Genomic DNA, 12,706 nt, shown 5'->3' on the forward strand with positions numbered 1-12,706 from the left:
ATCACATCAAACAAATAACTTTGAGCTTGGACAATATCAATGTGCTTCATCCAAAGACTAATTAAATTGGTTACTAATGATATGAATAAAGGAAATGAGTTGAAAAAAATAAGGGTAAAAAGATGAAAGTGGCATTGATCAACAATGAGGCTCTAAATCCGGCAAGCAATCAAAGCATGTGGCACAACGATGCGAGTATCAAGACACTTGTTGCTTTCCGAATTTATTCTGACTATAAAAACTTTCTACTAAATCGGTCATACCCGACTAATCGATCGAAAAACTGAATATATAAATTATCAAAAACAAAAAAAACAGAAACAATGACCACCTATACAATGGCCCTTTTGCCGTTGCTTGATCATCCTTTTCATTTGCATTTGGGGTCTTCTTTGACAATAAGTGAAAGTGCTACAGCTGATCGAAACACAATCATTTGATCTGCCAGTGGAGGAAGAAAGCAAGCAACGCCTCGAAGTGTTCGTTGGCATTGTGTCCAACGACTCCACCGGAGGAGAGAAAGAATGAGCATATTTTAATCACATGAATTATTGCAATATTTAATTTGTATATACAAAGAGAGTCTAAACCAAACAAGACTTTTCAAAATTTACAGTCATATTATTATATAGACACATCTTTATTAACATCTCACCAAGCATATCAAACCTCACCAACGCAATGCACTTTTCCTAAGTTGTAAAAACTTTAAAACGTATCAGTGGATGAAGCCACATAGCTTTATTATCTATACATTATGGCTTTGTATAACTAAAGGGAGCTATAATCGACAATATTAAGGAGGCTCCAAAGCTTCATTCCTCACCTTGCAATTTATGTTTAGGACCAGAAAGAGGGATTTTTTATGGCATATTTGCTGCCACCCTCCAATCCTTCTCGGTACACGAGAGTCCATTTCTCAAAGGTGCAGTTGCTGAAGTCATAGTAGCCACCATGAAGAGAGAGGATCCCTTCACTAACTCTCTGCTCGATCCATGGGTAGGTCAGCAAGTTGAGCAGGGATCCACTGATGGATTCCTGAAATTAAGAAATCGAACAAGTTAGTTGAGTTAAAAGCTTGGCTTTAAGACATGACACCCTGTACTGCATGTGTTTATATCAAGAAAATGCAGTCTAGAGAAATGCAGTTTTTCAAATATAGAAATGTATGTTTGTACAAGTTAAATCGAACATATATTTTGGCCAATAGGCTTCTTTTTTTTTCTAATGATTCCAATAACTTTGCATGATAGGAGATACCCTGGAGTGCATTTGGATGCTTTATGAAACCAAAAGGCTTGTAAAGAAGAAAGTTTTCTTAGGGAAGTAAGGTTTTAGGAGAGGAATCTAAAGAAAATTGGGAGGTCTTGTGGATAACAATTTGTTTGATTTTTAGTATATTTTTGATATATCATACAGATTTGGATTTTGTCTATAGAAGGCATATTCCAAACTATGTGAAATTGCTTGTCTTCTGTGTTTATGTTAATCTACCATTTAGATGAAGATTCTACCACATAAACTTCTAGTGGAGATTAATCCATATCTATCATCGCTAGATTTAAATCTAAATGGAGATTTCAATCACAAAGGCCAAATAAAAATGATCATCAATTAAACTTCCTATCCAATCCAGGAATCTTGTCTTAATCCGAGGCAAAGAAATCCCTCTGACATTGGTTCTTATTTTTATGTTGAATTCAACTTGATCAATAGGCAGATTGTTTGGCCCAAAACAAAATTGAGCAAGGTTGAGTTATGGAGCGACTTTCATTTCAACTGTAATTGAAAATAGACTGACAGGGACCTTTTTGAAATGGATCTAGCACAATGCTGCACACATTCAATTCTGGAAGTGTTAAGATAAAATGGCACCAATGGAAATTTGAGGCAGTAGATTTGACCAAATGATATTAGAACTGTCTTTAACTTCATTGAATGGAATGAGAGACACTTGTACTCCCAACGAAAGAATGACAGTGTACGTATAGGGAAGCCAAAGAATGTAACAAATCCCAATAGTTTTTGGTATCAGAATGTGTTCTTTTCCTATTTGAATCGTGAATCTTAACGGAGAGGAAGATAAAATCATAAAAGTTGCATGCTAAGAAAGCCATATATAGATCAAAGTGAACCATAATCGATGAGGGTAGGATAACAACCTTCTCACAATGTCTGCACTGGACTTCAAAGCTCATATTTCCTGCAGCAGCTTTTGTGCTTAGCCTTGCACTTTTTCCAATGGACACCCACTCATTGATAAAGCTTCTGTACAAATTGAATAGGAAAATGAGTCTCATTTGTAATAGGAAATATAATACAAAAACAAAGAGTACCTAAAATTATGACTACCTTGAATTGACATCTTCTTTCATTTTCATAAGAGCCTGAATGCCTCCACAACGACTGTGGCCTACGACCAATATATTAGCAACCTACTGGACCAAAACATTTTTCAGCTCAAAATGAATCACTAGCAGTGCAAATATGCTATATAGTTCACTTGAAATGTGAGCCTGCTTTATCAATTGACTTGCCTTGAGAGAGTTGACAGCAAACTCAAGTGCTGCACTAGTTTCTGAAACCCCATGCTGCAAGAAAAATATGATGGATTAGGAAAATATGATGGATTAGGAAAATATGATGGATTAAGGAATTCCCAAAATCGTTGATAAAGCTATTTGAAATATAGCTAGAGACAATTTATGTACATGGAAGATCATATGAATTATTCACCTGAAACGGAGGAACTAAGTTTGCCACGTTTCTGACTGTAAATGCTTCACCAGGTTGAAATCCCAATATGTTTGAAGGGCAAACTCTCGAGTCCGCACAAGCAATTACCATGAACTGCACAGGTAACTAAGTTGATAACTTACGCTAAAAAATTTTAGAAGTTGCTAGAGGAATTACAAGAGTCCAATGAATAAAATCCATGGTTTGTGAAAGATGGTCTAAGATCAAAGCAGCATATACTAGAGGAAAATTTCCACCAACTATGCATGTGGGAACTAGGATGAAAGTAAAAACAAAATAAAGTGAAATGCTTCAACTGAAGCGAAAATGTTATTTAAGGATAATCGTGGTTGTCAGAGCACCTTGGGTGATTGCAGCTCAGAGAGTTTTTGATAATGAATGAGGTTCTCCCTGTTCATTGTATAATATTGTTAGATGTGCAAACCAAATAATTAGTTTGAAAAACTAGGTCCAAGTAAAATTCCAATTACGTGTAATTTTTCTGTTTGAAACTCTTGAATCTAAATTCCAATTCTTCAAATGGATCTGATCCAATAAGTTTTTCACTGCCCTTATGTTCTCTAATAAATCTGAGAGATTCTTTAGAAGCTTTTCTAATGGAAGTGTGCTTTTCCCTGAAATAAGATGAGAGCACATGTCAAATGATTCATTAAAATAAATGAATGAGCAAGCATCAGGCAACACATATATATTCAACTAACAAAACAAACTAGGTGAACGATAGTTAAGTAGCTTTACTGTATAGGTATTTGTGCTTGAGGAGTGGAAGATGCATCTCGCTCATGACCAATTTTTCTCTCTCTCTCTCTCTTATATATATATATATATATGTGGATCATGCATGGTGATAGAAAACATAAATATTTAAGCACTTATCTATTAGTTATCAACTGTAATTTTCCCTAGGTGATTACAGTATTTTTCAGAGTTTGAAACTTCATCCTAAAATTATCTTATTTTTTATCATCGACTATCTTCTTTTTTTTCAAAACATATATATAGTTCAACTTCATGATATTGCATCCAATATTCAAAGTCAGGAAACATAGATAATAGTATTGTACTTATAGTCCATGTACCCTTAAATGGCCCATCATAGTTTTAAAAAAAAATGTTTGGAGAAAATATGTAATCACATGTGCTCATAGTCAGATTCAGTGTGTAATTCAAAAAAAAATTGTCTAAAATGATCTGCAATGAAAGAGAACAAAGAATAAACAGGTCATAGTAAATAGAACACATTCAAACAAAGAACACATGTAGACTGAATAATTAATAGACAAGATAAACAGAAATACAAAATAAGTCCAAGAGAAGATAGCCAGTTTAATCAACGTGTTTTGAGTTCAAAAGGCATATAATCAAAATGTGTAAGGTATCTACACAAAAAAACATAACAAGAACAGGCATCAATCTAATTACCACCTCTACTATTTAGATTCAGATGCATAATAAAAGCATTCCATCTGTGTATCCCGTACATACATCTTCCTATATAATAAATTCAATATTAATAAATGTCTTATTAGATTATTTTTTCCATGAGGAGCTGGATGAAAGGAAACTTTCGTGTCCAGTTCTGCAGTAGAGATCTAATTAAGAAATGTCCATCATCTATAACCCCAAAAGAACCAGATTTCGTAAGCAACATAGAGGACCTAACAAAAAATCTCGCTAAGATTCAGTCATAAGGTTAAGGTGCGCTAAAAAGATAGGTAAAAGCAAAAATAAAAAAAACAAACGACTAAATCTGCTAAAAAGCGACACTTCCACACAAGGGACAAGTGCCTATTTGAAACTTAATCCAAGTAATCACCCAAAGCCTGATTCCTCAATAAAACCCTCCAAATTTATCTCGCATTATTCAAATCCCTGAAATAGTCGAACAATAAGGGAACTTACTCGACAGAACCCACAATTCTGAGGCGTGCATTGCTCCGTCGACCCAAAGTTAGGTGCGAGCCACTGATCTAAATAGAAATCCACACAAATTTCAAAACAAAACAACAAATGAACTACCAAACATAAGAATTACCAAGTAAAAGAGCCAAAAGGGCTCACCTTTACTGCCCGGGATCCCTTCCTGGATTCAGATAACCGAAAGGAAGCCTCGCAAGACAAAGGATCCAAGGCCGAAAAGTCGAAGGAAGCGCGAATCAACGAAACCATGATAGGATCGGCCCTAGGGTTCAGAGGCGATCGCAATCGGCCAAGGAGGCGGAAGAAAACAAATTTAAAGAGAAGGCAGAAGAAGCACCGTCGCCAAGGTGGCGAAGAAATCGAGAGACGAACTCAAAGTGTAGCTTTTGAAACAATCGGCGCCGACAATGTCTTTATTTCAAACTCGTGCGGCTCAACTCATAGGGTGCGTTTGGTTCAAGTTATCATGTATAATCTTGGTTATGTGATTACCAGGTAATCACATAACCAAGGTTATGGGGAATAAAACATAACTAGATGTTGTTTGGTTCAACCTAGGTAATACAACAAAAACTTGTTTGTTTGAAGATTTTAATAAATACCTTAGTTTAATATTTTACTGTATTACCCTCAGTTACAAAACCAACTATACATAATATTATTATTATTATTATTTATTTATTTATTTTATATTTTTTTACTTTTCTTTTTTCTGTATATTTTTTTTACTTTTTTATGTATTTTTTTTATTTTTTAATGTTTTTATATTTTTTATATTATTTATATTTATATTTTTTATTTTAATTTTTTTTATTTATTTTATTTTTAAATTTTTTTATGTTTTAAATTTTTTAAATTTTTTAAAATTTTTTAAATTTTTATAAATTTTTTAAATTTTTATAAATTTTTTAAATTTTTATAAATTTTTTATTTAAAAAATATTTAAATTTTTTAAAATTTTAAAATTTATATTTTTAATTTTTTTTATTTTTTTAAATTATTTATTTTAAAAAAAATAATAAATTTTAAAATTTTTTAAACGTTTTTTAATTTTTTTACATTTTTTTATATTTTTTCTCTTTTTTTCATGTTTTTTCTTATCGGAGGGTATTTTTGGTAAAAAAAATTCGTTAACCCCGGAATCAAGAAAAACCTTCGTTTTCTAAGGTTTTGCGATTCCGGGCTGCATGACCCTTTTGCTGACGTGTCGGGCATGGAACATTACTCGGGAATCATCGAATACCTAAACCAAACAAGGTTTTTGTTGATAACCTTGGATGGATAACCAAGGTTATCAAGAATAACTCTGAACCAAACGCACCCATAGAGTTAAACTATGCTACCGGCAAATCTCCCTCCCACGCGGTGCGATTGTTTTAATCCAGATCGTTTATTTAATATAAACGGCCAAGATGTATCTTATGGAACTAAGCAAACAGTAGATTAACCATCCGCTTATATGTTTATATACGGTGGCCACGTTGATTATTATTATTATTTTTTAATGATTTGCGGTTTAACTCATGAGTCATGACACCGAGATTATCGGAATTGATGGGATAGAATGCTTTTCGTTATGATCGAGGGCGAAAAGTATGCGGTCCAAATATGGTATCATAAGATATTTTCAAAATATACCATAATTAATTTTTTTAGAAAATAAACAGTTTGTTAATAAACAAACAACCCCTCTTTTATGTATTCCACGTGGACATCTGTCCCTAGTAGGAGAGGATCCTCTGATCCCCTGTACGTGGATCATGAAATAATTCATAATATAATTATAATTAGATAGTAGTCCTAATTTAATGATAATTAATTATGATTATGATTATGATTATGATTATGATTAGATCGGAATCATAATTGAGTTGAGTCAAATTGATTGTAAATTAACTAATTTATTTTAGTAAGGTATCAGAGCCCTAATGTCCAAACATGAGTAAGTCTTAAAAAATAGTTATTTTCTTAATTTTCCATCTCACCTATTTTAAGTTATCAAACATGTTCAACTTATGTGGTAAAAATGCGAAATCACTCGCCCCCGCCGCACCCGACCTAAGGCCATCACGAGGGAGGTAAATCATAGCATCCTGAGCGAGCATGTGGCAGGTGGGGTGAGTTGCACAGGGACCTGAGATTTACGCCCCGACTACAAAACATGTTCAACTTATGAGTGAGTGTGAGATGGAGTTTACTTTAATTTAAAATATTGGAAATATAAGTTAGAATTTCAAATAAATGATCATTTAATTATTTTAAAGATTTAAAAATTAATTGAGTTTAGAATTTCAAAGAATTTAATAACTTTTGAAAAGGATTTTGAAATTAATTTTTTATGATATTTCAAATAATTTTTTAAGTAGTTTTGAAATAATTTTGTAATTAATTTTTCAAGAGTTTTTTCAAATGATTTTGAAATGATCATTTTTCAAATGATTTTACAAATAATTTTTGAAATAATTTTCTAAAGGATTTTTAAATCATTTTTCAAATGATTTTACAAATAATTTTTGAAATAATTTTCTAAAGGATTTTTAAATCATTTTTCAAATGATTTTTCAAATAATTTTGAAATCATTTTTAAAAATTATTTTTGAAGTAAGTTTTCAAAGAATTTTTAAATGATTTTTGAAGTAAGTTTTCAAAGAATTTTAAAATGATTTTTAAAGTAAGTTTTTTTTAAGAAAGAATTTTAAAATGAATTTTTAAAATATTTTCAAATATTTTTGAAATGAATTTTTAAAGATTTTTTTAAATGAATTTTTAAAGATTTTTTAAAATGAATTTTTAAAGTATTTTCAAATATTTTTGAAATGAATTAAAGAATTTTTTAAAATGAATTTTTAAAGTATTTTCAAATATTTTTGAAATGAATTTTTTAAAGAATTTTTAAAGTACCGTGAGTCAAGTTAAACCTATCCCTTTATTCTAACCCTAATTACCCTGCCAGGTAGACTATTCTTGATTACCCTTGTCGGGTAAATTAAATTTTGGAGGTACCAGCTATTCTGAAGCATTCCCTTGGATTTTTAAGGTTGAATTAATCTAAATCTTTAATTTAATTTGAATTATAATTTAATTTGAATTTAATTTGAGTTTATTTGAATTTAATTTGAATTTATTTTTATTTGTTTTAATTTGAATTTATTTAAATTTATTTTGAATTTATTTATTTTAATTTGAATTTATTTTATTTAATTTGGATTTAATTTGAATTTGGTTTGAATTTATTTTGAATTTATTTGATTTAATTTGGATTTATTTAAATTAATTTGGATTTAATTTAAATTTAGTTAATTTAATTTGGATTTAATTTGAATTTATTTAATTTAATTTGGATTTAATTTAAATTTATTTAATTTAATTTGGATTTAATTTGAATTTAGTCTGAATTTAATTTGAATTTATGTTCTTTTTATTAAGATAGTTTTTCTAGCTCCCCTTGGATCATAGCCTTGATATGGACTATCGAGGTAATGTATTTGATCTTTGGGGACCTAATATTGACCAAGTCCAACTTGATTGATCAGGTTGGACTTGGGTACTCATGCTTGGACTGATTTACAATTTGATCTGTCTAAAGATAGATAAGATCTATATTTCTTTTTAGTTTTATATCCTAGCCCAGTTCTATTGTAAACGGCTCTTTGTGTCCCAAGGATTAGATCAAGGTTCTTGGAACTCAAAGAAAACCGTTCTAATGTATTTTCCAAATCCTTAACCTGAGTTTTCAGACTAGAATTTTCTTCCTCAAGTTTTTGAACTTGAGTTGAATTTCCCGTCTGAACTGGGTCAGGTAAGGTTTTGGTATTAGTCACTTCTTTAAGGACTGTTATTTCCTTTAAAAATGACTTTACTTTGATATTTGATTTAGCTAATTTTCGTAACAAATAATTAACTAGATTGTTTAGTCGAGGGATACTTACAGAGGGTTCGGGCCCTTCAGAAACGGATATGGATCCGTGGCTTCGCTCGGACTCGGCTTCCGACTCACTTTCAGTATCTGCCTCGTACTCGGACTCAGTTTCTGCCAGAGATGCTAGTACTGGTAGAGCGAGGAAACCCGTCTGCTCGTGCTCGTCGTCGGAATCTTCTGAGGAGGATTCATCCCAGGTTGTCTTCAGAGCCTTGCTTGTACCTGCACCCAATGCAATACCTTCCTTGGCCGGAGTAGTATCGGTCTGCTCATCTAATTCAAGTAATTTATTTACTAAATCATACTTACTTGTATCTGAAATACCTTCGTGGAGCTCTGCCAGCTTCTCCCATAATTCCTTAGCGCTGGAGAACGGGCCGACGCGATTCAGTTCCTCCTTCAATATGCCGCATTGGAGGGTGTAGGTTGCTCTGGCGTCGGCTTCCACATTCTTGATTAGGGCTGGTTCCCAGTTTTCGCAGGGTGTGGGCTTGCCGTCTCCGTCGGTTGGTAGTTGTAATCCAGTCTTGACGATCATCCACGTCTCGAACTGGATTTTGAGGAAAGTTTCCATCCGTCCCTTCCAGTATCCGAAATTTTCTCCGGTGAAGAGCGGGGGATGAGCAGTGCTGTAGCCTTCTTGATGGGCCATTTGAGAAATGAATCTTGCACACAAAGAAACAAGAAAGCTTGTTCCAAGACTTAGTCTTGGATTAGTAATGCAGAATAAAGATAGAAATAACAATTTACAAACTTTGAGAAGACAAATAATAAAATAATAAAAAATATTATTAAAATAATATTAAAAAGTATTATTTCAAAATTTGCTAAAGGCGATATTTCGTTAATCCCTATCAATTGTGAAAAAGATGAAAATGAATTTTTTGAAAGCAGTTTTGGAGGGAAAAAATGAAAGGCGTAAGGTTTTATTTTTATCCTAAACAGACGACAAAGCCAAAAGAAAAAAATGCTTGAACGGTGGTTTCACCTATTCGAAGCGACCCCGCTCTGATACCAATTGTTGGATCGAAAGCGCTAGAGGGGGGGGTGAATAGCGCTCGTGGCTTTTTCACGTTTTACGGTTTCGTACGATTAAGAACAAATGTAGCGGAATAAAGACAAACACAAAGAGCACGCAAGAGATTTACTTCGTTCGGAGCCTGTGACGACTCCTACTCGAAGGCCCGCGATCCTTGATCGCTTTCCGTGGGCAACAACTATAAGCTCGATAAGGTTTTACAAGTATTACAATAAGTGCAAGATTGAGAAACAATAATACCGACAACAATAGAATGTAAACAGAAGCTCCGGGTCGTCGGAAGGTCGCTGCAGCGCTTCAGGAACAATTTTTGAGCAGAGCACAGAAGAAGAAAGCTTTTCTCAATTGATGCTTAGGTCACTGCTCGAAACCTCCTTTTAAACAGTGTTCAAGGCACCCTAAAGCCCATCCAAGGCACCTTAAACTAGCCGAGTCGCCCGCGTGGATCAAGCCTGAACTGGTCGTGACTTATCCCTTCAGGGCGCCTTCTGTGCTTTCCAAGGCGCCTTCATCCACCAGTCCAAGGCGCCTTGAGATTCCTCCAAGGCGCCTCCAAGCTTGCTTCGCAGCCAGCTTCAGCTTTGCACCCGAGGCGCCTCCAAGCCCCATGGAGGCGCCTCGGACACTGTTCATCCGAGGTGTACTTTGTGTTTTTGGTACCTTGATAATGGCCTTCTTGCATGTCACGTGGCACATCAAATTAATAAAGAGTGGAACTCATTAAACATAAAGACAAACGCTATAGTATGGAGTCCCAAGTCGTATTTTTCCAAGGATCAACTAATGAGTGTGTATTCAATCAATAACCATGTAAAATAGAATTAACGCAAGGAAACCTCTTCAACAGTCCTAAGAAGATTGAAACGGATTTAATAATTGAACTTCTAACAAATGAGAAGAAACTAAAGACTAACTCAAACCGATCCAAAACTCTCTTCACAACCTCCCTCTAAGTATTCTTAACCTCACAGCATCAAATAAGAAAATGAAAAGGCAACAACACTTAGTCTCAATTTGATCAACAACATTCACTTTAACTGCTACTGAATTCCAGGATCAGAAATCATATTAAGAGATTAAACATTTAATCTTAGCAAATCAATCCTCAACTCTAGTTCTAATTCAAATTGCTTCACCTAGAATTACTTCCTTGACCTAATTTCACCGAAACTACTCCTCATCAGTTCAATAAACTGATTGCAACTGATCTTGCCAAATGAAATTCAGAATTCAAATTAATAATTGATTTTGCTGTCAAAGATTAAGAAATGAACTTGTGATAATTAATTAGTTTGCAATGAGAACATAGCTAGCTAATGGAGCTCCTGAATTATTAATGAAACTAGGCAAACTAAAAATTCTAATGCAAAATTGGAAGCAAACATGTTAGTCTCAGTTATTCTATGAAATAATATTCAAATCTGAATGTGGTTCGGTGAGAAGAACTGTAAGTAAATTGAGATTTCGGACAAACTCAGATCTAAGTGAAAGAAACCATTCTTAAATTCAAATCTAAGATCTAATCCTGGAGATTGATACTTCAACCGAAACTCTAACAGAGAACTAAAAACAGAGTTTAATTCTAAACTAACTTAGAACTGCAACATTTAGAAATGGGTTGTGTTCAATGAAACAAACAGAAACAATAAAATTCTACAACTGAATCTAAGATCTAGGGAAAGAAAACACTGTAAAACATTCTCAACTCCATATCAAAGACCAAAATTCCTTCTCGTCGTTGATTTGCGAAGAAGCCGCAGAGAACGCCCTTGTGGCTCGCAACAGCTTCCTTTGAAATCTTCAGCTAGTGGCTAAAAACCTCCAAGCCGCAGAGAACGCCCTTGTGGCTGGAGATCCTTTCGCGTGAAGAACAGAGTATGGAAGTGGTGCTCGGAGCTAGAATCGACTGATCAATCCGATTTAAAGAACTCCGAATGAAAATGAAAGAATAACGATTGAAGGAACTACTGGAGAACTCTAGTAAAGCTCCTTGAACACCAGAAAACCTCAGATCTTGAGAACGCCCTTGGATCCGAGGGTGATGCAGAACGCGAATGATTGCAATCTAGAGAACGCCCTTGGATTGTGATGTTGCTCAACACTTGCTAATTGCCGTAGAGTCCTGAGTTCGCTGTTGTAGTTGGAATCAAGGTCTAGATCTGAAGAAGAAAATGGGAGCTGCGGCGTCGCGCGGAGAAGGAGATGGAATAGTGATTGCGTCGCGAAATCGAGCCCAGGAGCTACTGTAGCTTCTCAATGTTTTTAAACCTCACCTCATCTGATCCAACGGTCCAGAAAAATACGGGCTTGATCAACGGTTGGATGAGCTTAGATCTAGATAAAAATCTCTGGATCTTCATCAATGGTCCAGATCTACCCCTCCTTAGGTTGGATGAACCAGATGCTTGATGGATGGCTCAGATCTAACTAATCTTCAATGGACGGTCCAAATCAATCCAGAGCTTGATCGCTCCTTTAAACCCAAGATTTGAGCCCAAGTTTGGTTCAGATTCATCCCAATCCAAGATCCTTTGATGCCTACAAGATAATAAACAAATATTAGCATCAAATTAACCCATAATAAAATAATTTGCAATTAAGTCCAAATTCGATACAATGAATAAAATATGATGTAAATATGGGTTCTATATTTGAAAACTACATCAAACCACTATTATATGAATGAGATTAGTATAGTAAAATCATGGTTATCAAATTCCCCCATACTTACTCTTGAACGTCCCTTGAAAATCAAGAAAACTAAAAAAATCCTACTTAAATGGCACCCCCTAAGCGAATTCCTTAACATGATTAGAAAATAAAGAAGGTAAATCATCTAAGATTATCACATTCCAAAATCTCAAGCATTCATGGACTCCAACTTTACTCTTAGTTAACAACATAATAACTTCCATCTATCATGAGTAAATTGAAATTGATTTCACACTAAAAATCTCACAAGATAAAATTTTTGTGGCCCTCATTCTATCTCACATGTAATCACAATAGTGGAGGGCGCTCATGCTACTTGTGCTTCTTACCTTGCCATATGCTTGCTTATCTTCTACTCT

The 12,706-nt window shown here is 34.0% G+C and overlaps 1 protein-coding gene across 1 annotated transcript; it reads right to left on the reverse strand.

Moving 5' to 3' along the window:
- Nucleotides 1-533: 533 nt before the first annotated feature.
- On the reverse strand, nt 534-5,043 carry LOC121968535 (beta carbonic anhydrase 5, chloroplastic-like). Its single transcript, XM_042518862.1, has 9 exons — nt 4,819-5,043; nt 4,660-4,727; nt 3,228-3,371; nt 3,099-3,147; nt 2,737-2,850; nt 2,538-2,591; nt 2,353-2,435; nt 2,163-2,268; nt 534-1,038 (listed from the first exon to the last, which is right to left on the reverse strand). The coding sequence occupies exons 1-9, from the start codon at nt 4,924-4,926 to the stop codon at nt 841-843; spliced, it is 924 nt and encodes a 307-aa protein (XP_042374796.1). The 5' UTR covers nt 4,927-5,043; the 3' UTR covers nt 534-840.
- Between the last annotated feature and the right edge of the window lie 7,663 nt (nt 5,044-12,706).

The sequence above is a fragment of the Zingiber officinale genome, chromosome 3B, assembly GCF_018446385.1.
Source record: "Zingiber officinale cultivar Zhangliang chromosome 3B, Zo_v1.1, whole genome shotgun sequence".
In the NCBI taxonomy this organism is placed as follows: domain Eukaryota; kingdom Viridiplantae; phylum Streptophyta; class Magnoliopsida; order Zingiberales; family Zingiberaceae; genus Zingiber; species Zingiber officinale.